The sequence below is a fragment of the Tachyglossus aculeatus genome, chromosome 6 (assembly GCF_015852505.1).
Source record: "Tachyglossus aculeatus isolate mTacAcu1 chromosome 6, mTacAcu1.pri, whole genome shotgun sequence".
NCBI lineage: Eukaryota > Metazoa > Chordata > Mammalia > Monotremata > Tachyglossidae > Tachyglossus > Tachyglossus aculeatus.
In genome coordinates this window covers 3561004-3587405 of record NC_052071.1, presented here as the reverse complement: position 1 = coordinate 3587405, position 26402 = coordinate 3561004, and the positions used below count along the sequence as shown (strand labels likewise).

The 26402-nt window shown below is 55.7% G+C and overlaps 1 protein-coding gene across 1 annotated transcript in view; it reads right to left on the bottom strand.

Annotated features, from left to right (window-relative positions):
- Positions 1-20096, bottom strand: part of AR (androgen receptor) — a 77050-nt gene extending 56954 nt beyond the window's left edge. The window contains exon 1 of the mRNA XM_038748453.1: positions 18422-20096. Within this exon, the coding sequence (XP_038604381.1) occupies positions 18422-19728 (1307 nt within the window). The 5' untranslated portion in view covers positions 19729-20096. The remainder of the gene's footprint in view (positions 1-18421) is intronic.
- Positions 20097-26402: the final 6306 nt, after the last annotated feature.

Sequence of the window (26402 nt, the reverse complement as noted above, 5' to 3'; positions counted from 1 at the left end):
TGTCTGGCCCGGTTCTGGTTTCCGTCCAGCCAGTTCAGCCATCAGGAAGGGGGCAGCGGTCCAGGTGGGGCTTCGCAGGCTCCCGGCGTAATAATAATTGTAGTATCTGTTGCGCCCTCACTACGTGCCGGGCACTGTACTAAGCACCGGGATGGATACGAGCAAATCGGGTTAGACACGGTCCCCGTCTCCCTTGTGGGGCTCACAGTCTCAATCCTCATCTTACGGATGAGGTATCGGAGGTCCAGAGATGCGAAATGACTTGCCCCAGCAGAAAAGGGTCAAAGGGACCGCGGGTTGGAAGCTCTGCCCCTCTCTGCCTCCTCACTCTCAACCGCCCTTTCCTATCCCTGCTGCGCCATAATGGCCGTCCGGGCTTCGCCCCAAGAGATCTCTCCAGGGGCCCGTGGCTGTGGGTTCAGTCAGTGGGTCGCGGCTGGATCGGAGGCAGGGGGATGGCCACCTGTCCCCGAGGAGAGTCCCCTTCCAGGGCCCAGGAAGCTGCGGAGAGGGCCGAACCTCAAAGTCATGAGCGACACAATTCCCGGAAATACCTCACCTCCACCGTGCCCTCCCGGCCGACAAAGACACTCTTTCTACTGGGGATTCAGGCGGATGGCAGGAGGGGCAAGTGTGCCTGTGTGCGTGTGTGTGTGTGTGACTTATCTGCACTTTTACCAGCCCCACCCACACACAAAGACTCGCCCACACACCCAGCCTGACAAACCCAAAGAAAGTTGCACGCATCCACATGAAAACCCATCCGCCCCCACGAGCGTGGGCGCAAACACACGTGAGTGCACCTAAGTAGGCACTCGGATGCACACAAGTCAAAACGCCAATTCTCACACACACGCACAGACACGCCCGCCCAAAAGTTCACATGTAAGACACTATTGCCAGTGCACGCACACACACAAGCACACACAAACACGCACATCGGCCCAGTCTTCTGAGGAAACCTCCATACTCCCCTCCCTCTCCTCTTCCTCCGGTCCTGTCCCTTCCCTCCCCCTTTCTCCATCCCTCCCTCCATCGCTATCCCTCCCCTCCTCTTCTTCCTTGCCCTGTCCCTTCCTTCTCCCTTCTTTCCTTCTTTCTCCATCCCGCCCTCTGTCCCCTCTATCCCTGTTTCTTCCCTTTTTCCCTCCCCCCTGCCCACATCTGAGAGAGGCCCAGGGAGAGGTCACCAGATCAGGTTGCCCCTGCTAGAATTGCCCCGGACTGGCTCATTCTCAACCAGCTGGGCCGCAGCTGGCCCTGCCGGACCCGCCGGCCACCAAGTTGGACCCTGGGCTTCGGAGCCGGGAAGGAGCCTGGAGTCCCGGCCCCCGGCTCACTGGCCCAGGGACCAGCGCGTCCATCGGTCTGTCTTTCCCCTCCGCCTTTCCCACGGGGCAGCACCCTAGGCCCGGGAGTCAGAGGTCCTGGGATCTCATCCCCCTTCCGCTGCTTGCCTGCCGTGTGAACTTGGTTGAGTCACAGCGCTTCTCCGGGCCTCAGTTACCGCATTTGTAAAATGGGGGTTTTAAATACCTGTCCCTCTCTCCCTTTTATACTGTGACCCTCTTGTGGGACAGAATCCATATCTGACTTGATTATTTTGTAGCCATCCCAGTGTTTAGTGCAGTGCTTGGCATATTAATCAGCACTTTATAAGGATTATTATCATCATGTTCTGGAAGCCCAGTTTCCTGATCGGTAAAATGAGGATCTGGTACCTGTTCTGTGTCCCCTTTAGACTGTGAGCCCCGTAGGGACAGGGATTGTGTCCGACCCGATTGTCCGGTAAGGACTTGCTTACTAGATAACAATGATGGTGGAGGAAACAACACAATCTAGTGGACAGAGCAGGGGCCTGGGAGCCAGAGGACCTGGGTTCTAATCCTGACTCTACCACTTGCCTGCTGTGTGACAATTCACTTCTCTGTGTCTCAGTTTCCTCAACTGTAAAATGGAGATTCAATCCCTGTTCTCCTTCCTATATTGACTGCAAGTCTCATGTGGGATAGGGACTGTGTCCCACCTGATTAACTTAAATGTGCCCCAGTGCTTGCGTGGCTCAGTGGAAAGAGCACGGGTTTTGGAGTCAGAGGTCATGGGTTCAAATCCCAGCTCTCCCACTTGTCAGCTGTGTGACTTCGGGCAAGTCACTTCACTTCTCTGCGCCTGTTACCTCAACTGTAAAATGGGGTCAGAGGTCATGGGTTCAAATCCCGATTCCGCCAACTGTCAGCCGTGTGACTTTGGGCAAGTCACCTAACCTTCTCACCTTCTCACTGTGCCTCCATCTTGCCTGTCTCATCGCCACCGACCTAATTATTTTCCCCCACTTCAAAGCCTCACTGAAAGCACCTCTTATCCAAGAGGCCTTCCCAGACTAAGCCCCCCTCTCCTCTTCTCCCACTCCCTTCTGCATCACCCTGACCCTCTCCCAGCCCCACAGCACTTATGTACATATCTGTCATTTATTTAGTAAGCGTTTAATAAATACCATTAAAAAAAGATTAAGTGCTTACCACAGGCCAATCCCTGTGCTAAGTGCTGGGGTGAAACAAAGTTATCAGGTCAGATGCAGTAACTGCCCACGTGGGGTTCACATTCTAACATGGAGAGAACAGGTATTGGATCCCCATGAGGAAATGGAGTCCCAGAAAAGCAAAGTGGCCCAAGGTCACCCAGCAGGCAAATGGCAGAACTGGAATTAGAACCTGATTTTTAAGCCCTGGGCTCTTTCCACTAGAACTCTAGCCTTGTATGTTTGTTACGGGCAGGGAACGTGTCCACTAATTCTGTCGTACCTTATTCTCCCAAGCTTTTAGTACAGTGCTCTGCACATAGCAAATGCTTAATAAAGACCACTAATTGATCGATAGGTCACCCTGTCTCCCTGCAATAAAGTTCCCTGCATAGTCTTCCTTCTGTCCTGAGGGAGGGACGGGCAGCCCCAGGGTCCTCGGCTTGGCTTCCCTCTGTGGCAAGAAGTTCCTGCCATTTGCTGCATTAGCCAATATTTTTTCGGGGGCTTAGGGCCATTGGCGGGAGGATTTAGGTCTCTCCCATCTCATAGAGAAGCAGCGTGGCTCAGTAGAAAGAGCCCGGGCTTAGGAGTCAGAGGTGATGGGTTCTAATCCCAGCTCCGCCACTTGTCAGCCGTGTGACTTTGGGCAAGTCACTTCACTTCTCTGAGCCTCAGTTACCTCATCTGTAAAATGGGGATTAAGACTGTTAGCCCCGTGTGGGAAAACCTGATTACCTTGTATCCCCCCCCCAGCGCTTAGAATAGTGCTTGGCACATAGTAAGCACTTAACAAATGCCATTATTATTATTATTATTCTAGAGAAGCAGCACAGCAGAGGACATAGGGCACAGGCCTGGAACTCGGAAGGTCATGGGTTCTCAACCTGGCTCCGTCTCTTGTCTGCAGTGTGACCCTGGGCAAGTCACTGAACTTCTCTGTACCTTAGTTACCTCATCTGTAAAGTGGGGACTGAGACAGAGACCCTCAGGTAGGACAGGGATTGGGTCCAACCCAATTTGCTCATAACCGCCCCAGAGCTCAGTACAGTGCCCGGTACATAGTAAGCGCTTAACGAATACCACGACTATTATTATTATAATGCAAAGACACCCTATCAGAGAATAAGGCTTACTCCTGCCCCAATCTCCAGAAGCCCAACCACCTCCCCTTACTTGGTATGTTGTTCACGTGCTCAGCACTTACCCACCTTGTCTCACCCATGGTCTACTCAGCGATCACAACCCAGCCCACTTATACCATCGCCACCACCGGCTGGGTCGAGAACGTGTGACTGCCTTCCACCGGTCTGCTTGGCCCCCGGAGGAGGCTCCCACACCCATTCTTCCAGGGCTAGGGGCAGCCCCTTCGGATCCCCACTCCAACTCCATCCCCCCACCCTAGGAAGTGAGAGCTTCATTTCCTGTCCCAGGAGTTGCTGCCCTTGTAGTGGATGTGATTTTTGGAGTGAATCAAAGGTAGCCTGGGGAAAGAGGCTCCATCTCTTCTGTCTCCCCTTCGCCTGTCCCCTCTCTTTCCACCTTTGTGCCTCAGTTGCCTCATCTGTAAAATGGAGATTAACACTGTGAGCCCAAGTGGGGCAACCTGTATCCCTCCAGCGCTTAGAACAGTGCTTGGCACGTAGTAAATGCTTAACAAATACCATCGTCACCCTCATCTTCCATCTCCCACATCCTTCCCTCTCCCTCCTGCTCCACCTCCCCTCTAAATTCTCCCCTTCCTCAGTCTCCCACTTCTTTCCTTGTTCCCCCCTCTTTCCACCCCCTTCCCCAACTCCCATCTCCTTCCCCCTTCCTCCGCCCTCATCCTACCTCCTTTCCTTTCTTCCCCCTTCCCTCCATCTCCCCCCATCTCACACCCCCTTCCCTCTTTTCTTCCCTCCACCTCAGTCCCCCTTCCCTCCATCTCCCTCCTCCCTCTCTCTACAACCCATATGGCCACGGCACTCAGTGCGAAGCCCTGTGCTAAGCACTCGGGGAACGTATCCCCGGAAGACGCGGCACGCTCTCGGCTCCGGCCCCTCTGAAAGCGAGGGGTCGAAAGGTTGTCCGCTTACGGGGGTGGGGGCAGGGGATCAAAAAGGGGTTCGGAGGAAGTACCGGGACTGAGCCAGTGGTGGTGTGAGTGGATTGGGATGAAATCATTGAATAGATGATAGGCTAGACAGTGGAGCGAGACTGAATAGGTAAGTGGCGAGGATGTGAACAAAATACAAAGTGGGGGGCTGTTGGGCTGGAGGAAGAGAAGGAGGAGGGGGAGAAGGAAGAGGGGGGAGAGGGAGAATGAGGAGGAGGAGACAGAAGGGAGGAGACATCGAGAGGCGCGGAGGACGGCTGAAGAGAGGGTAGGGAGTGGGGCAAGATTAAGGCAGAAGGGGGACGGAGGAGGGTCGGATCCCATGCGCATACCTATGTGCAGACACATATGTACACATACACACAGACACACGCGCGCCAGTCCGCCGGACCCCTCTGCTGACACACGCCGGTCATGGGGAGGTTGTGGGGACACGTGTCCCACTCCGGTGATGGGCGGGGGGGGGGGTGGGGCACCATGGAAACGGCGGGTCATGTGAGCCCAAATGGGCACGGGGACCCAATGTATCCTCCCCCAGTCACTTTCTCCCCACACCGCCCGGCTTCGGTGCGAACGACCGTTTCGATGGTCACAGAGACGCCTGGCTCTGCTCTGCCCGGCCCAGCGTAGGACAGCTAGCACGGCTCAGCATGGCTCGGCTTAGCCCGGCCCGGCCTGGTCCTGCTCCGCTCAGCAAGGCCAGCTCAGCTCAGTTTGGCATCACCTGACTCATCCCGGCAGGATTCAGCTCCGCTTGTCTCAGCCTGGCCCAGCACGGCTAAGCCTCCTTCCCAGGACCCAGCCCAGACCCATTTCCGGGGCTCAGGATCCTCTCGTTGGCCGGTAGGGTCTTCCCCAACTGGACAACCCCAGCCTGGAAGGTCCAGGGCACGGGGAGCCAGCTGGCATCTGGGCAGCGACGGCCAAACCCCACCCAGACCGACCACCTTCACCTGCTCCTCTGCTCCCCCAAGTCCCTTGAAACTCAGTGCTGGGAGGGAGGAAGGCCAGAGTGGGGACCAGGAGGAGGGAACGGCCGGCTCTCCTCCACCCGGGCCGGCCAGGCCGGCCGGGCACAGGCAGGCCCGGAGAGCTTCCAAAGCAAACAGCAGAGGGGCCCCGATGGGAGTGTGGGCGTGCTCGCCGTGGGATATTATTAGGGTCCGGACCGAAATACACCGGGCCCTTCGGCGGGGGCCAACGGCCGGGGGAGGGTGGGGAGGAGACGTTCCTGGAAAACCAACGACCCGGTGCCTGTCTCCTGCACCGGGACTGGAGGGTAGGCAGGGATGGGGGAGATGAGGCCAGAAGGCCTTTTCGAACATGTCTGTGGCCGGGGAAGCCCCCAAACCCTCCCCGCTCTCAGTCCAAGGCTCCTCACCACAGCAGGCCTCCACACTGGCCCTGAGGGCCTTCAGGGCCCCGTCGGTCCAAAGGGCGTCCGGAGAATGTCCGGCGGTCAGGACCTGGACCGACCTGGGGTCGGGGCGGGGCCCTGGGATCGGCCCCGGCCGGCGCAGGGAAGCGTGACCCAGCTCCCCTTGAACGCCTCGGCCTGCCTCCCCCTGCCAGCCCCTCTGAACTCCTTCACCCCCTCCTCGGCGTTCATAACAGTAATAACAATAACTGTGCTGTTTCATAAACGCTTACCGCGTGCCAAGCACTGGGGTAGATACAAGATAATCAGGACAGAAACAGTCTGCGTTCCACACGGGGCTCACGGCCTAAGGGAGAGGGAGAAGAGGTACCGAATCCTCATTTGACAGATGAGGTAACTGAGGCCCGAGAAACGAAATGACCTAGCCCAGGTCACACAGCAGGCACGTGGCAGAGCCGGGATTAGAACCCAGGTCCTCTGATTCCCAGGCCAGGACTCCTCCCCCTGGGCCACACCGCTTCTCCCGTACGCACTTCCCTTCAATTTACTTACCTCACCCCCGCAAAGTTGTAAATATCTGTGGGTCTCCCCCATTAGACTTGGAAGTTCCATGCGGACAGGGAATGTTCCACTCAGTAATCCTGTATTTCCCAAGCGTTTAGTACAGCACACCACACCCAGTAGGTGGCTAACTAGTGTTCCTCCTATGTATACTGATACTGTCCCTCACCTTTCCCAGCCAATCAATCAATCAATGGCATTTATCGAGCAAGCGCTTACTATGTGCAGAGCTTTGCACTGAGCACTTGGGAGAGTACATGCAGACACAATGCCTGCCCTCAAGGAGCTTCCAGTCTACTGTGTGCAGAGCACCGTACTGAGCGTTTGGGAGCAGACACTAGACTAGAAGGGGATCGCGTCTACCACCTCTGTTGCACTGTACTCTCCCAAGTGCTTACAACAGTGCTCTGCCAATGGTAACTTCTCAACAGATACCACTGATGATGATTTGGCCTAGCGGGGATAGACACGTTAAAATAAATAATGGATATGGATGTGAGGATTGTGGGAATAGGGTGAATCCCAAAATGGTTCAAAGGTAGGCAACCAAGTGAATAGTTGACAGAGAGGGGAGGGGGAGGACTTAGTCAGGGAAGACCTCTTGTGATTTTAGGAGGGCTTTGGAGGTGGGGAGAGTGATCGTCTGTTGGTTATGAAGCGAGAAGGAGCTTCAGACCAGAGGGAGGACATGGGTGAGAGGTCGGCAGCGAGATAAATTGGCATTAGAGGAGCAGAGCTGGGTTGTACTGGATGGGTCAGGAAAGGTAAGGAAGAGGGGATGAACTGATTGAGCCCTGTAAAGTGGTTGGTGAGGAGTTTCTGTTGGTTGTGGAGGTGGATGTGCAGAAAAATGATCCATGCAGCTGAGTGAAGTGGGGAGAGACAGGAGGCAGGGAGGTCAGCAAGGAGTCTGACGCGTGAGTCAAGGAGGGTTGGCCTGGGAGCAGTTTGGCTAGAGAGGAGAAGGGTGGAGTCCAGAGCTGTTGTGAAGGTAGAACTGACAGAATCTCGTGGCAGATCAAATATACGGGTTGAATGAGAGAGGAGTCAGTTCATGGTACTTATAGAGTGCTCGCTTTGCGCGGAGCACTGTACTGAGCGCTCGGAAGAGGACAATAGAGTTAGTAGATATAATCTACTAAGTAGATATGAGTAGGGAAGTAGCTTGGCCTAATAGAACACAGGCCTGGGAGTCAGAGGGACCTGGGTTCTAATCCTGGCTCCACCACTTGTCTGCTGTGTGACCTTGGGCGAGTCACTGCTCTGTACCTCAGTTACCTCACCTGTAAAATGGGAATTAAGACCGTGAGCCCCATATGATAATAATAATGGCATTTGTTAAGTGCTTACTATGTGCGAAGCACTGTTCTAAGCACTGGGGGGATATAAGGTGATCGGGTTGTCCCCCGTGGGGCTAACAGTCTTAATCCCCAGTTTACAGATGAGGTAACTGAGGCTCAGAGATGTTAAGTGACTCGCCCAAAGTCACACAGCTGACAAGGGGCGGAGCCGAGATTCAAACCCATGACCCGGCCTCCAAACTCCAAAGCCCGCGCTCTTTCCACTGAGTCACGCTGCTCCATATGGGACAGAGACTGTGTCCAATCTGATTAACTGGTATCTAACCCAGTGCTTACAACATATAGTTAGCGCTTAACAAATACCATCATTACGATCCCTGCCCTCGGGGAACTGACAGGCTGCCGTGTGCAGAGCACTGGGCTGAGCAACTGGAAGAGGACAATGCAGTGGGCAGACACAGTCACTGCTCTCGAGGAGCCTGCAGGATGGTGGTGCCGTCTACAGTGACAGGAGAGGCAGGGGAAGGATAGGGTTTAGGTGGGAAGAAAAGGAGGTCTGCTTGGGAAGGTTAAATTTGAGGTGTCGGCCGAATGGAGAGGTCCCGAAGGCCGGAGGAAATAGGAGATCTCGGAGGAGGAGGGGAGGACCGGGCTGGAGAGGTAGATTTGGGAATCATCCACGATGAGATGACAGCGGACGCCGCGGGAATGATTTAGGGCGAGAGACGGCACCTGCCTGCACGTGTGTGTTCATGTGCCGAGGAGTGGGTGCGCATGGACGTGTGTGCAGGCTGACATGCATGTGTGGAGAGATGCAGGCTCGCATGATTCTGCAGCCTTTCACTTTGGGCCTTAGTTGGTGTCGCGCAAATGGGGTGGCAATCTGAAAACAGCGTGGCCCAGTGGAAAGCGCCTGGGGCCTGGGAGTCGGGAGACTGGGATTCTAATCCCGGCTCCGCCTGCTGCCTAACCTAGAGAAGGTCACGTCACTTCTCGGTTTTCTCATCTGGGAAATGGGGACTGATAACCTGTTTTCCCTTCCCTTTAGACTCGAAGCCCCCTGTGGGACAGGGGTTGTTTCCAACCAGATGATCTTGTATCCACCTCAGCAGTTAGTACAGTGGTTGGCACAGCGTAAGCACTGTACAAGCACTAGGAGCAGCATGGCTCAGTGGAAAGAGCACGGGCTTTGGAGTCAGAGGTCATGGGTTCAAATCCCGGCTCCGCCATCTGTCAGCTGTGTGACTTTGGGCAAGTCACTTCACTTCTCTGGGCCTCAGTTCCTTCATCTGTAAAATGAAGATTAAAACTGTGAGCCCCCCTTGGGAAAACCTGATCACCTTGTAACCTCCCCAGTGCTTAGAACAGTGCTTTGCATATAGTAAGCGCTTTAACAAATACCATTATTATTATTATTATTATTATTATTATTACTACTACTACTACTGCGGTGTGCCCCAACAAGATAATTATGTATCCCAAAGTAAAATATTTCAAATTGGAGAATTTTTTTTTCTTTTGTACTCAGGTAACACTTAATTTTCCATGGTACTTTTCTCATCCCTTTTGACAAAATGGCACCTTGCACTAAACAGACAAGGGACCTGTCCTTATCGATGTTGAACGGACTCGCCTTTTACCTCCTACGAGATTGAAATAGACCCTAATCCCGCCAGTCAAGTCAATCAAAACTCAAGCCAAAGTAAACGTTGCAGTTTATCTAAAGTGGGAGAGTTTTGGAATAATGCCTGAAAAACTGGCGTTAAAGTTCAACGGCTCTATCGCAAAACGGCAAAATCCAGATTAGAGGTAAGCGCGTGCTCACGTGTATGTGTGCAAACCTGTGCGTGTGCATGTGTGAGGGCATACCTGCGTGGGTGAGGAGGGGGATCAGGGAGAAGAGGAGGGAGTTTGGGGGGCGGGGAAGGGAAGGAGTAGTGAGCACAGGGAGCAGGTGAGAAGCAAGGAGAGGAATAGCGTGGCCCAGAGGAAAGAGCCCAAGTCTGGGGGTCAGAGGACCTGGTTTCCAATCCCTGCTCTGCCACGCGCCGCGGTGTGACCTTGGGCAAGGCACTTCACTTCCTCTGTGCCTCAGTTACCTAACCTGCAAAACGAGGATTCAATACCTGTCCTTCTTCCCCCTTAGATTTTGAGCTCCATGTGGGTCCTGATTGTGATAACTATAATAATAATTGTAGTATTCGTTAAGCGCTTTCTGTGTGGCGCCGGGGTAGATACAAGCAAATTCGGTTGGACACAGTCTCTGTCCCACTTGGGGCTCACGGTCTCCATCCCCATTTTACAGATCAGGTAACTGCAGCACGGAGAGGCAAAGTGACTTGTCCCAGGTCCCAGCAGACAAGCAGTATCTACTCCAGAACTTAGTACAGTTCTTGGCCTAAAATAAATGCTTAACAAATACAACTATTATCATTATTATAGGAATGGGGAGGAAGAAGAGGAGCCAGGGGATGAGAGAGAGGGTTCGGGAGCAGGGCCGGGGCTGGGGGAAGGAGAGGAATGGAAGCAGGGTGAGGAGGGAGATGCAGGGAGAGGAGTGGGAAGCAGGGAGCTGGCGGAGAAGGGAGGGAAGCAGGAAGAGGAGCTGGGAGCAAAGAGGGAGTCCGATGGGCTGTCAGGGCGAGGCCCTGGCCACATCCAGGACGTGCCTCCCGGAGTGTCTGGGTTTGAGTGCGTCCCCGAGTGTGATGTCACTTCCTGCCCTTTCTGCCCACTCCTTCCTCCTGGCTCCAGCTGGGCGCAGGCCGCCTTCCCGCCCTGTGCGGGGACCCAGGCTAGAGGGTCCCAGCCTCCGCTCCCGCCGATCCGCCTCCCGGGCCCCTTCTTCCTCATCCCTCTCTTCCCCCCAAGGGCCCTGAGTTTGGGTGGTAGGGGAGGGTGGGGCTGGGGTGGATGGTGGCAGGGACAGAGGGTGCCAGGCCCCTGGGACCCAGTCCCCACGGCCCCACGGGCTCGGAGGGACCAGGGTTTTCTCAAGCGAGACCTGGCCAGGCTGGGGTTTCCCCTGGGGGTCCCAGAATGGGGGCTGCTGAGGTGGCCAGACATTCAGAGGGTGCAGGGGGCTGCTCCTCATCTCCCCACAGAGGTCGGGGCCACCGAGCTGGCACTACCAGGAGCCGCAGGGCTCAGGAGGCCTAGTGGAGAGCGCCCACTTGGGCAAAGCCACTTCATTTCTCTGGGCCTCAGTTTCCTCATCTGCGAAATGATCCCTTTTCTACCTCCTACTAAGGGAGCGAGCCCCACGTGGGATCCGATTATCTTATATCTATACCAGCTCGTAGTTCAGTACGGAGAAGCGGCGTGGCGTAGCGGATAGCACACGGGGCCTCGGAGTCAGAAGGCCGTGGCTTCCAATCCCCACTCTGCCACTTGTCTGCTGTGTGACCTTGGGCAAGTCATCCCTTTACTTCTCTCTACCTCGGCTCCCTCTTCTGTAAAATGGGGATGGAGACGGAGCGCCCGCTGTAACCCGATTTGCCTGTATCCACCCCAGGACTCAGTTCAGTGCCTGGCATAGAGTAAGCACTTAAATACCATAATTATTATTATGATGATGATTAGGATGCTTGGCACAAGGTAAGAAGCACCATTAAAAAAAAAAGCGAAAGGTGGATAGCCCTACTGGCAGCCACCCACCTATCTGCGAATGCCAGGGTCCCCGGGCAACTACCCAAGGAGCGGCCGGAGAGGAGCCGCTACAGGCCCTAAACAGCGGCGGCCCCGGGCCGAGCTCGGACCGGTTCCCCTGGAGGACGCGGAGGAGAGGTTTAGTACAGAGGTTTTAGTAAGCGCTCAGTAAATACGATTGAATGAATGAATGAATGAGAGGGGCCGCGGGCTGTGTTGGCGGCTGGGCTGTCCGTCAGTCAATCATATTTAGTGATTGCTTACTGCGTGCAGAGCCGTTTGGGAGAGTACACTGCGATTTGCTTGTATCCACCCCGGCGCATGGTAGAGAAGCAGCGTGGCTCAGTGGAAAGAGCCCGGGCTCTGGAGTCAGAGGTCATGGGTTCTAATCCCGGCTCCGCCACTTGTCAGCTGGGTGACTTTGGGCAAGTCACTTCACTTCTCCGTGCCTCAGTTCCCTCATCTGCAAAATGGGGATTAAGACTGTGAGCCCCCCGTGGGACAACCTGATCGCCTTGTATCCCCCCCAGCACTTAGAACAGTGCTTTGCATATAGTAAGCGCTTAACAAATACCATTATTATTATCATTATTATTATTACAGTGCCTGGCACATAGTACGCGCTTCACAAATCCCATAATGACTGTTATTACCCTTATTATTACAATATAAAAATAAAGAGGCACATTCTGGGTCGGTGTGTTTGCTGGAAGCCCAGGCCGGGGCTCTGGGATTGGGCAGGGGGGGTCCCCTCGCCGTGAAGACCCCAGAGTCTCCCGGCGCAGGTGTGCCCCCAACCCGCTGCTCACCGCCTCTGCCCGGGGCCCGGCAGCTCGGCGTTCCAGCAGCACGGACTGTGCTGGGCCGGCGGCTGCGGCGTGCAGGGAACAGGCCCGAGGGTCCGGGGCCCCGGCCAATCCTCCCCCGCCGCCGGGCCCTCGGCTCCTGGTGCAGACAGCCCCCCGACACGCCAACCCCACCGGCAGTTGCCCCCCACCCGCCTCCACGTCCCTCCCTGCGGACCAACCTCCAGCAGTCCCTCCCGCAGGGCTGGCTCCTTTCTGGGAGTCCCCCCGGTCCCCTTCCCTCATGGCCCGGCCTCGTGGCCGCAAGGGCAACCCATGCTCCTCCAGCCCTCCTCCTCTGGCCACTAACTCTGCCCCCATTACCCAGGTCCTTGGGCCTCAGTTTCCTTGTGGGGGACCCAGATGCATGGCTCTGCCCAGACCACTCAGTTTCTGGGGCCTCGGATTCAATCAATCAATCAATCAATTGCATTTATTGAGCGCTTACTGTGTGCAGAGCACTGTACTAAGCGCTTGGGAAGTAGAAGTTGGCAACATATAGAGACAGTCCCTATCCAACAGTGGGCTCACAGTCTAAAAGGGGGAGACAGAGAACAAAACCTCCCCATAAGGAACCCGGTCACCCGGTTCCGTCCAGGCCGCCCATATTCTATGGCCTCAGTTTCCCCAGAGGGGACCTAGCCACACGGCTCTGCCCAGGCCACCCAGTTCCTGGGGCCTCGGTTTCCCTGTAGGAGATCCGGCTGCCCGGTTCTGCCTCGGCCGCCTAGTTCCTGAGGCCTCAGTTTCCCCCGGGGGACCCGGCTGCTCGGCTCTGCCCGGGTCACTCATTTGTTGATTCATTCAATCGTATTTATTGAGCACTTACTGTGTGCACAGCACTGTACTAAGCGCTTGGGAAGTACAGGTTGGCAACTTGGTTCCTTGGGCATTAGTTCCTCCTTAGGGGATCCGGCTGCCTGGCTCAATCTGGCTTGTCCATGTCCTGGGGCCTCAGTTTCCCCATTAGGGACTCAATCGCATGGCTCTGCCCCACTGCCCAGTTCCTGGGCCTTGGTTTTCTCATAGAGGATCTGGCCACCCAGCTCGGCCCGGGCCGCCCAGTTCCCAGGGACTCAGTTTCCCCGTAGGGGATCCAGTCACCTGGCGCTGCCTGGGCTGCCCAGTTCCTTCGGCCTTGGTTTCCCTATCGGGGATCCAGCCCCCTGGCTCTGCACGGGCCGCCCAGTGGCCGGGGCCTCGGTTTCCCTGTAGGCCACTGGCTGCACCAGCCAACTGGTTCCTTCAGCCTCAGTTTCCTTGTAGGGGACCCGGCTGCACTGCTCTGTTTGGGTCGTCCACTTCCTGGGACCTTCTTTCCCCACAGGAGGTCTGGCTGCCAGCTCTGCCCCATCTGCGCAGTTCCTTGGGCCTCGGTTTCCTCATAGGGGATCCGGCGGCAGGGCTCTGCCCGAGCCACCCACTTTCTGGGGCCTCAGTTTTAACAATAATAATCAGTTATAGTATTCATTAAGTGCTTACTATGTGCCAAGCACTGTTCTAAGCAGCTGGGGTAGATACAAGGGAATGAGGTTGTCTCGTGCGGGGCTCACAGTCCTCGTCCCCATTTTACAGATGAGGTCACTGAGGCACAGAGAGGCTAAGTGACTTGCCCAAGGTCACACAGCAGACAAGCAGCGGAGCTGGGATTAGAACCCGCGTCCTCCGACTCCCAAGCTCGGGCTCTTGCCACTGGGCCACGCTGCTTCTCGTGTTTTCCTCGAAGGGCACCCAGCTGGCCCCTGCCTCCAGCCCGACGTTGCTGGGAAGCCAGCGGTCCCAGTGGGGCACCTTCCCGGGTGGGCAGAGACCATCCTGACTCCCCGCCTGGGTCTCACCCCCGCCGGGAGGGAGACCGATCCCGGGCCACCGCCCGAAGGGACCGGGAAACCTTCGCTGAGGTGAACGCACGGGGCCAGAATCCTTTCTCTGCCATACTACCGTCGCCTCGTGGACGATCGCCGCTGAGGTGGATTGGGGTGGGGAAGGGGGGAGGGAATGGGACACATGGGGGGTCAGGGCCCCTCCGAGTGGAGAGACCCTCAGCCCAACCGGTGAACCGGCCGCCCCTCTTGGGGAAAAATCCCCGGGAGCCGGCGGGCGACCTGAGGAAATCTTCCCGAGAAACAAGATGGCGACTCCCCAGCTCCGTCTGGCTCGAGGCCGGGCCGGGACACCTCAGAAGGGGAATGATTGTTTCCTGGTTCTTGGATCACTCTTTCCACTGAGACGACCCCCCTCCCTCCACAACCCACCTCTCCCAATTTCTCCTCCGGCCCCCGGGGGAGCGGGAATCCTGGGGTCCCAGCTTCCCGGGGAGCCTTGTGGAGGGACACCCGCGGCAGGGAGGGCCGACAGTTTGTTGACTTGTTTGTTTGTTTTCGAAACGCAGAAAAAAATGGCCCGGGAAATTCCTGGGCAGGGGGTGGGGAACGGTCCAAGTTAAAACCGATCTTCCCCCCTTATTCCAGCCGGCCCAAGGCCACACGCCATTTCGGTCTGTTCCAGCGCCTTTGGAAGGCAACGACTCCTGGGTGTGGGGGACTCAGGTGTCCGGGACCCCGTCACCCGCGGCGGCCCTCCTCCTCCCGGGCTCCTCGTCTGCCCTCAACTTCCAGGTGCAGGCCGAGTCCCTCGGTGGAGACAGTCGCTCTCACGTTCCCCCCCGGGCCACGGGGAGACCCCTGAGCCTCGCCATCCCCACCCGGCCAGTCTAGCGGACCCTCGCTTCCGGCGCCTGAAATGGCGGCCGCGGCGGACACCACACCCCCTGGCCTGCCCCCGCCGTGCACCAACTTTGGAAACAAAGAATCGAGGCAGGCCTCACGCCGGGCGATAAAACGCCACGGAGGAACGCTCTGTCGGTCGAAAAGTCCTGGGAAAATTCTCATCCTCCTTTGGCGAGCTGAAAGCAGATAAACGTCCAAGCACTGATTCGGGCCATTTTTTCCTCTCAAAAAAAAAACCTGCCTGAGGCTTCGGGGATCCAAGCCCCCTCCCCCGTTCGGTGTCGGGGGGCACGGGCCTGGGCCGGTTGTCCGCTGGCTAGCCACGGCGGGCTGCCCAGGGCCGGCTTATCGGTTCACCGGCCTGTGTGATCTTGGAGAGGCCGTGTCTCAGTCAAGGCCAGAGGCCTCGTCTCCTTCCCCGCCCGGCTACGAAACCCCGCGCTGCGTTCGGTGTCCCCGGCTCCCTCTGGCCTTTCCCCAATTCCGCCGGCCCGGGGTTTCCCTCTGGAAATATCCAACTGAGGAATGGCCCCGACTCTGGGTCCCGCGGCCCACACTGGGCTCCCGAGGACCCGCAGAGGTTCGGTGCAGACCACCAGCCCCTGGTCCAGCGTCAAGCAAGCTTGGGAAACCAGAGTGACCGCCCATTCCTCCCCGGGCCCCAGAGGCAGGGCCGGGGGACGGTTCGCGGCCTTCCCCTCCGGGCCCCGTGGAGTCAAGGACTCGAGCGGAGGATCCCGAGGAGACAAGCAGCCTTGGATGCATTTCTCTCCCAGGGAATCTCCACGGCGCAGCTGAGGGAGTTAGGTGGGGAAGGGTCAAGGGGAAGCCAGCCGGCCGGCGCGGGCAGGGTATCGGAGCCCAGTCCTCACGCGGTTGCTTCCCGGGGGACAAGAACAGTGCACGGTGCTTAGAACAGTGCTCAGCGTTTAGAACAGTGCTTAATAAATGCCATTATTATTATTATTATTCAGGAGGGAATCTGAACCCACACCCAGAGGGCCAAGTGAGAAGTCAAAAAGAGAATGCCCCAGCCCCCCGCCCGAGGTGAAAAGGATCCTTCCCAAGTGAGTTAGCACTTGTACCTAAGTCCAGCCTGGGACTTCTCCCCGCTCCCTATGAAATAACCCAATAATAATTGGGAAGCAGTGTGGCTCAGTGGAAAGAGCACGGGCTTTGGAGTTGGAGGTCATGGTTTCGAATGCCGACGGCCACCCGTCTGCTGTGTGACCTCGGGCAAGTCACTTAACTTCTCTGAACTTCAGTTCCCTCATCTGTAAAATGGGGATTAAGATTGTGAGCCCCACGTGGGACAACTTGATCACCTTGTATCCCCCCAAGCGCTTAGAACAGTGCTCTGCACGTAGTAAGCGCTTAATAAATGCCATTTAAAAAAAAATAACCCGTTTATTACCATCGTGATAACGACCGCTAATGAGAAGAATCGTGACGGTAATAATCGTAACCGGGCTATTCCTTCAGCGTCTCCTTCAAACTCTGCCCTAGCTGCTCCTAAACGGGTCCAGCCTGGAGGATCGGCGTCGTCCGGAGTCGTCCGTTCTTCTCTTTTCCTGCCTCCTACAAAATGCCCTTTGAGGAGCGCCCGCTGGCCTTGGGATCATTTGGAGAAAGTCGGATTTCTCCCGAATTGGTTGGGCAGAGTGGGAAGCCCTCCCGAGGCCTCCACGGGGGCAAAGGGGGGTCGACACTGAGCCCCCCGGGGAGGGCCCAGGGGGCCGGAACTGGCTTGTCCCGAGTCCGGATCTCCAGCGCCCAAAAGGCCTGGGCTGAGGGCTGGTGGTCGCCCGGGCGTCGACCTCCCCACCCCAACCGCCGCCCTCGCCTCGTTCCCTTAATAATAATAACAACGGTGGCATTCGTTAAGCGCTTACTAGGTGCAAAGCACTGTTCTAAGCGCCGGGGAGCGCTTAGAACAGTGCCTGGCATTCGTTAAGCGCTTACTAGGTGCCAAGCGCTGTTCTAAGCTCCGGGGAGTGCTAAGAACAGTGCTTGGCATTCATTAAGCGCTTACTAGGTGCCAAGCGCTGTTCTAAGCGCCGGGGAGCGCTTAGAACAGTGCTTGGCATTCGTTAGCCGATTACTAGGTGCCAAGCACTGTTCTAAGCATCCGGGAGCGCTTAGAACAGCGCTTGGCATTCGTTAAGCGATTACTGGGTGCCAAGCACTGTTCCAAGCGCCGGGGAGCGCTTAGAACAGCGCTTGGCATTCGTTAAGCGCTTACTAGGTGCCAAGCGCTGCTCTAAGCACCGGGGAGCGGTTAGAACAGTGCTTGGCATTCGTTAAGCGATTACTGGGTGCCAAGCGCTGTTCTAAGCGCCGGTGAGCGCTTAGAACAGCGCTTACTAGGTGCCAAGCACTGTTCTAAGCACCGGGGAGCGCTTAGAACAGCGCTTGGCATTCGTTAGGCGATTACTGGGTGCCAAGCGCTGTTCTAAGCGCCGGGGAGCGCTTAGAACAGTGCTTGGCATTCTCGTTAGGCGATTATTAGGTGCCAAACACTGTTCTAAGCATCGGGGAGCGCTTAGAACAGTGCTTGGCATTCTCGTTAGGCGATTATTAGGTGCCAAACACTGTTCTAAGCATCGGGGAGCGCTTAGAACAGCGCTTGGCATTCGTGAAGCGATTACTAGGTGCCAAGCACTGCTCTAAGCACCGGGGAGCGCTTAGAACAGTGCTTGGCATTCGTTAGGCGATTACTAGGTGCCAAGCACTGTTCTAAGCGCCGGGGAGCGCTTAGAACAGCGCGTGGCACCTAGTAAGCGCTTAATAAATGTCATCATCATCATACAACGTGATCGGTTGGTCCCACGGGGGGCTCGCGGTCTCCATCCCCGTTTTCCAGAGGAGGGAAGTGAAGTGTCCAGCCGGGACTGGAACCCACGCCCTCCGACTGCCAAGCCCGCGCTCTTTCCACTGAGCCTGTAGACTGCGAGCCCACTGATGGGTAGGGGCCGTCTCTCTATGTTGCCAACTTGTCCTTCCCAAGCGCTTAGTCCAGTGTTCTGCACACGGTGAGCGCTCAATAAATACGATTGATTGATTGATTGATTGAGCCACGCCGCTGCCCGGAGGCGACGGCCGCGGGGCAGGCCTCTCGGCGTGCCCCTCCCTGGGACCAGCTTGTACTTCCCAAGCGCTTAGTCCAGTGCTCCGCGCACGGTAAGCGCTCACTAAATACGATCGATCGATTGACCGATTTTTGGATTGACCCGGGGCCGGGCGAGCTCGGTGCCCAGCTGGGGCTGGCACCCGTCCTCGGAGTGGCAGGGCGGGGAAGCCGGGGAGCGGGCGGAGAGAGGGTTGGCACACGGGGGACACTCACCGCACGTCGCCGTAGGGGCCCGGGTAGCCCTCTGCCCAGGGTGCCAGCTCGCTCTTGACGGGGCCGGGGAAGGGCATCCGGCCGACGACGCCCCCCGGGTACCACATCTCCGGGGGCGCCAAGTCCCCCTCGGGGCGCGGGTAGGGGTAAGGGGCGGCCCCTCCGGGGCAGGGCTCGCCCCCGGTGCCCACCGGCCCGTAGAACTGGCCCTCGTCGGCGGCGAAGAGGGTGTGCCAGGTGGAAGGAGGGGCGGCGGGCGAGCCGGCTCCGGGCCCTCCGTGTGCCAGGCCGGCCAGCTCTCCGTAGCGGCACTGGGCGGCCCAGGCCGGGCCGTAGTCCAGCGGGCTCTCCAGCTTGACCCGGGGGTGCGGGGGCGTCCCAGCCAGTGCCAGCTGGAAGTTGTAGTAGTCGCGCCCGGCGAAGGCCGCCCCCTCGTCCAGGGCAGCGGGCTTGTAGAGGGCCAGGGGCGAGGGCAGCTCCGGGGCGGGCCCGTCCGGGGGCCCCTTGGCACAGCCGGCCTTGTAGGCGCCGTAGTCGCCCGTCGGGTGGTGGGCAGGGTCGTCGCCCGGCGGCGGCGGCGGCGGCGGCGGTGCGGGGGGGCCCCCCTTGCCGTCGGGCGGGCAGGGCGCGGGCCGGGCGGGGGGCGAGCCCAGGAGGGCGGCGAACATGCAGTCGCCCCGCAGCTGGTCGCCCGGGCTCAGGTGGTCCAGCGCCTCCCCCCCGAGGCCCATGCTGACCGACACGGCCCTGCACAGCTCCTTGGCGCTGTCCGAGATGCCCGCCGCCGTGCCCGGGTACCCGACGGCGGCCGGCTCCTTGGCGGGCTGGCGGGCGGGCCCGTCCTGCTCGCCCGGGAGGAGGAGGCCCGGGAAGCCGGGGCCCAGCAGGGCCAGCCCGCCGGGCACGGCTGAGTCATCCCCGGCCGGAGCGGCAGGAGGGTTGGGGGGCAAGGGGTCCCCGTCCGTGCCAGTCCCGGGGCGGCCCTCGGCGGCCCTCCTGCGGGGTGCCCGCTCTTCCTCCTCCTCCTCCTCCTCGTCGTCCTCGTCGTCGTCCAGCGACAGGTAGCCGGCGTGGGTGCCCGCCGCGTCCGGGGAGCCCTCCGTCCGGACCTGCTGGGCAGGACTGGCACCGGCGGCCGGTGGAGGCGGCGGCGGCGGCGGGGCACGGGGGGCGTTGGAGCCTCCTCGCGCCCCCGGGCTCTGGGACACCTCCCGCACGCTCTGGAACAGGTTCTGGAAAGCCCCCCGGAAGGCTTTGGGGGGCGGGGGGCGAGGGTGGACTCTGCCCAGCCCCAGCTGCACCTCCATCGCGGCTGCCCGCGGTGCCCGGGCACCGAGGGGCGGCTCAGAGCGCGGCCGGACAGGTGCGGGACTGCGCGGGCCGCTGCGGCCAGCTCATCTTCTCGGCATCGCCGGCCTCGACGGGGGGGAGCGGACCCCGGGGTCTGCGGGATCCGCACCCCTGTGTGCGGCCCGATTTGGAGAAGGTGGGGGGGGGGGGGGTCTCCCACCCGCCTTGCCAGTCCTACCCGCCTCTGTCCCGGAGTCCGAGCGCCCGGCCGCTTCGCCCAACTTCCCCGGGGGTCTTTCCTGGGGGTCCGGGGGTCCCCCCACCCCCGGGCCCGGGCTCGTCCCGCCCCGCTGGGCCGCGCTGGCCGGCGGAGCCGCTGGGCAGGAGGGCGGGAGGGAGGCCGGAGAGAGGACGCGGCGAATGCAACAGTTGTTGGCCAGAGCCGGGACCCACCCCTCCCGTCCCCGGCCCGCCCCCCGGCCCGCCCCCTGCCCCTCCCCTGCCCCCGGACCGCCCCCCGTCCCGCCCCCTGCCCGTCTCCTCCCCGCCAAGCCTGGGCGGGCATTGGTGCCAACTCCAGAGCCGGGGGGTGGGAGGAGCGGCCAGACCAGTGCCGGAGCCTTGGCAAGCGCGCAGTCACTTACACAGACTCACACAGACCCACACAGACACACGCTCATGGAGACTCACAAAAAATACCCAATCACACTCACACAGACCCCCACAGACTCACACAGACACACGCTCATGGAGACTCACGAAAAATGCCCAATCCCACTTACACAGACCCCCACAGACTCCCACAGACCCCCCACAGACTCACACAGACACACACTCAAGGAGACTCACAAAAAATACCCATTCACACTCACACAGACCCCCGCAGACTCCCACAGACCCCCACAGACTCACACAGACACACGCTCATGGAGACTCACAAAAAATGCCCAATCACACTCACACAGACCCCCACAGACTCACACAGACACACGCTCATGGAGACTCACAAAAAATACCCAATCACACTCACACAGACCCCCACAGACTCCCACAGACCCCCACAGACTCACACAGACACACACTCAAGGAGACTCACAAAAAATACCCAATCACACTCACACAGACCCCCACAGACTCACACAGACCCCCCACTGACTCACACAGACACATGCTCATGGAGACTCACAAAAGATGCCCAATCACACTCACACGGACCCCCACAGACTCCCACAGACTCATACAGACTCCCACAGACCCCCACAGACTCACACAGACACACACTCATGGAGACTCACAAAAAATGTCCAATCACACTCACACAGACCCCCCACAGACTCCCATAGACCCCCACAGACTCATACAGACTCCCACAGACTCCCACAGACCCCACAGAGTCACACAGACACACACTCATGGAGACTCACAAAAAATGCCCAATCACACTCACACAGACCCCCACAGACTCACACAGACCCCCCCACAGACTCCCACAGGCCCCCACAGACTCCCACAGACACACGCTCATGGAGACTCACAAAAAATGCCCAATCACACTCACACAGACCCCCACAGACTCCCACAGACCCCCACAGACACACGCTCATGGAGACTCACAAAAAATGCCCAATCACACTCAGAGTTAAACACAGCCCCTCTCCCAGACTGGAACACACAGAGGTGAGGGCACACAAGCATAAACATCTTCATAAACCCGGGCCCACATATTCCCTCTGAGCTCGCAACTTCAGACACAACATAATAATGATTGTAATGTTAGTGTTTCAGTGCTTTCATTCAATCATTCATTCAATCGTATTGACTGAGCACTTACTGTGTGCAGAACACAAAATACGCACGTGTAGATTTATGCCTAGACAGCTGTACGGAGATAAACACAGGCGTGACAGGGCAGGCCTCTACAGGCACACAAAAGACAACAATGTGAGCTTGTTGTGGGCAAGGAACGTGTCTGCCAACTCTGAACTTGCACTCTCCCAAGCCCTGAGTACAGTGCTCTGCACAGGGGACATGCTCAATAAATACAACTGACTGATTGATGAATGCACACAGTTACACAGGTACAGACACACGGGCACCCAGCTACGCAAGTGCACACGCATTTAGGTGGTAGCATGGCTTAGTGACAAGAGCCAGGGATTTGGGAGTCAGAGGTCATGGGTTCAAATCCCGGCTCAGCCCCTTGTCTGCTGGGTGACCTTGGGCAAGTCACTTCAACTCTCTGGGCCTCAGTTCCCTCATCTGTAAAATGGGGATGAAGACTGTGAGCCCCACGGGGGACAACCTGATCACCTTGTAACCTCCCCCACGCGTAGAACAGTGCTTTGCACATAGTAAGCACACAGTAAGTGCCATTATTTTATTATAGGAAGCGCGTAACAAATACCGCTGTCAGTATTATCAGGTTCCTTCAGATATAAAATCACCCAAATCACCCAGATGATACATAAGTACACACACAGACATATTTATTAAGTGCTTACTATGTACAGAACGCTTGTACTGAGAGGGCAATACAGTTGGTAGACATGATCGCTGCCAACAGGGAGCTTACAGTCTATTGTGTGCAGAACACTGTACTAACTGCTTGGGAGAGCGTAAATGAGTTATTAGACGTGATTCCTGCCATCAAGGAGCTGACAGTCTACTGTGTGCAGAGCACTGGACTGAGCGCTTGGGAGAGCACAATACAATTGGTAGGTAATAATAATAATAATAATAATGGCAGTTGTTAAGCGCTTACTATGTGCCAAACACTACACTCCCTGCCCTTAAGGAGCTTCTAGTCTGACAGTTGGCAAGAACAGATGCCCAAGGCCCTCTGCCCTCTGAGGAGGACCAGAGGAGCTAGGAGTCACAAATACAGACCCAATCATGCACACCTCCCAAACCTATGCAGATATGCATACCCAGATATATACATATACTCCTTCAGGTACACAAACACACATAGACAGAGACACAAACATATACACATAGGCACCTTCAGACACATAGTCACACAAGCACACAAACACAGGTACAAAAAGACACACAGACAGATACACAAACACCTCTCAATCATACATATACATATATATCTATGGACACATAAGCATTCATTCATTCATTCAATCGTATTTATTGAGTGCTTACTGTGTGCAGAGCACTGTACTAAGCAGATACAAGGACACACAGATGGGCACACAAATGCAGGCCCATAGCTGCCTCCAGAACATAGTAAGCACTTAACTTGTACATATTTATTTATTTTACTTGTACATATGTATTCTGTTTATTTTATTTTGTTAGTATGTTTGGTTTTGTTCTCTGTCTCCCCCTTTTAGACTGTGAGCCCACTGTTGGGTAGGGACTGTCTCTATATGTTGCCAACTTGTACTTCCCAAGGCTTAGTACAGTGCTCTGCACACAGTAAGCGCTCAATAAATGCGATTGATTGATTGATTGATTGATTGATGGTTTTGACACCTGTCGACATGTTTTGTTATGTCATCTGTACCCCCTTTTAGATTGTGAGCCCGTTGTCGGGTAGGGACCGTCTCTATATGTTGCCCACTTGTACTTCCCAAGCGCTTAGTCCAGTGCTCTGCACACAGTAAGTGCTCAATAAATACGATTGAATGAATGAATGAATGAATGAACAAATGCCACATGCACAAGCACACACTTCTGATACACATATACAAAAATTCACATCCATACAGGTACATAAAACACACTTAGATACACAGACTCACAGAAAAGCAGACCCAGATGGGTGACCTTGGGCAAGTCACTGAACATCCCTGTGCCTCAGTTTCCTCATTTGTAAAATGGGGATAAAATAACTGTCCTCCCTCCCCCTTAGGGGGAGAGCACCACGGGGGGCAGGCACTGTGTCTGACAGTTATCTTATGTCTACCCCAGTGCTTAGTGCAGTGCTTAACAAATACCATAATAATAATAATAATTATTATTATTATTATGTGTGCTGACTATATGTGCCTGGGTACATCTGTCTGTTTACCTGCAGGGGGTGTTCGTTTCTACTTCAGTGTGTGTTTGGGAAGTGTGTGTTTGCCTATCCGTGCGCTTTTATGTCTATATATGTGATTCCTTTTGTACCTATAAGTGTGTATTCATTCACTCAGTCATTCAATCGTATTTATTGAGCGCTAACTGTGTGCAGAGCGCTGGACTAATCAATCAATCAATCGTATTTATTGAGCGCTTACTGTGTGCAGAGCACTGGACTAAGCACTTGGGAAGTACAAGTTGGCAACATATAGAGACAGTCCCTACCCAACAGTGGGCTCACAGTCTAGAAGGGAGAGAAAGAGGCCAAAACCCACCGTGTGGACGGGTGTCAAGTCGTCAGAACAAATAGAATTCAAGCTAAATGCCCATCATTAACAAAATAAATAGAATAGTAAATATGGACAAGTAAAATAAATAGAGTAATAGATCTGTCCAAACATATATACAGGTGCTGTGGGGAGGGGAAGGAGGAGAAGGAGAGGAAAAAGGGGGCTCAGTCTGGGAAGGCCTCTTGGAGGAGGTGAGCTCTCAATAGGGCTCAATAAATACGATTGAATGAATGAATGAATAGGACTACGGGAATACTTGTATGCACCTATGCTTGTGTATATGGGTGTCTGTGTTTGTGTCTGTGTATGTATCTGTGTGCAGTATTATGTGTATCTGTGTGCATTATTATAATATATATATATAATAATTATTTGTACATATATTATATAATAATAATAATGGTATTTGTTAAGTGCTTACTATGTGCAAAGCACTGTTCTGAGCACTCATTTAAATGCCTACAGATGTGTAATCCCAAACACAGATACAGAAGTGAGCGTGCGTGCAAGCACACATACACACATACACACACACCCCTCTCAAACATACACATATGTGGAGACACAAACACAGATCCATTCAGGTACACATATATAGAGACACAAAGACCGATGCAGAAACCCTTGCACATAGATATCTACAATCAATCCATCAATCAGTGGTATTTATTGAGTGTTTACTGTGGTGTAGAGCACTGTACTAAGCGCTTAGGAGAGGACAGGAGAGTCAGTAGACCCAGTCCCTTTCCACAGCGTGCTTACGCTCTAGAGATTTGACCTAGTGGGAAGAGCACAGGCCGGGTGTCAGAAGGAGCTGGGTTCTAATCCCAGTTCTGCGACTTGGGGAAGTCGCTTAACTTCTCTGTGCCTCAGTTGCCTCATCTGTAAAATGGGGATGAAGATTGTTGTGGGACAGGGACTTTGTCCAGCCTCATCGATTTGTATCTATCCCCGAGCTACAGTACACTGTCTGCCACATAGTAAGCACTTCACTTCTCTGGGCCTCAGTGACCTCATCTGTAAAATGGGGATTAAGTCTATGAGCCCCATGTGGGACAACCTGATCACCTTGTATCTCCCCCTCCAGCGCTTAGAACAGTGCTTGGCACCCAATGAGCACTTAACAAATACCATTATTATTATTATTATTATTATTATTATTAACTTGAGCAACAACATGCCTTGGTGGATAGAGCATGGACTTGAGCCTCAGAAGGACCTGGGCTCTAAACCCCACATGTCTGCTGTGTGACCCTGGGCAAGTCATTTAATGTCTCTGGGCCTCAGTTACCTCACCTGTAAATTGGGGATGAAGAGAGTGAGCCCCAGGTGGGACAGGAATTTGTCCAAACTGATTAACTTATATCTAACCCAGTGTTTAGGATAGTGCTTGGCATATAGTAAGTGCTTAACAAATGTTATAATTATTATTACTATTGTTAACAAATACCACATATTTAAAAAATCTACAGATTTTTTACACAAGCTCTCGCACAGATAGACAAGTCCACACAGACTTCCCAACCACACAGAGAAACACATACAGAAACACACACCCATACAGGCACCCAGATGGATACACCAACACACACACATAGAGATTCACAGATACACAATCACTCCCACAGCTACACAAACACACCTCCCAAACACCCAATTGTGCAGGCATCCAAACATATTCACAGACAGACACACAGACGATTAAACCAGCACCTGCACCTAGATGCCTGCAGATAAGTGATTATGCACACAAGTGCACACTCACACACTCAAATAGAGAAGTGGACACACATAGATGCAAAAGGAGAACCGAGGTCAGAAACACAAACATGTGGAGCCAGAGATGTGTATGCGCACACCCCAAATTCCCACCTGTGGCTTTGTGTTGGCTCTTAGGGAGGGATTGAGCCCACTAGGAAGGGAGGCACAGGTAACACTCTCCGTCTCTTCCTCTCAGCCGTCTCTTTCTCTCTCTTTCTCTCTCCCTCTCTGTAGGTCTGTCTCTCAGTCTGTCTCTGTCCTCTGTCTCTCTCTGCCAGTCTCTGTCTCCCTCCTCCTCTGTCTCTCCATCTCCCTCTGTCTCTCTCTCTCTGCATCCCTCTCTTTCTCTCTTTTTCTCCCCTGTCTCTCTGTCTCTCTCTCAGCCAGTCTCTCTGTCTCTCTGTCAGGCTCTCTCTGTTTCCCTCACTTTCTCTGCCAGTCTGTCTCTCCCCATCTCTCTGCCAGTCCCTCTCTCTCCCTGTCTTTGAAACTGTGAGCCCACTGTTGGGTAGGGACTGTCTCTATATGTTGCCAATTTGTACTTCCCAAGCGCTTAGTACAGTGCT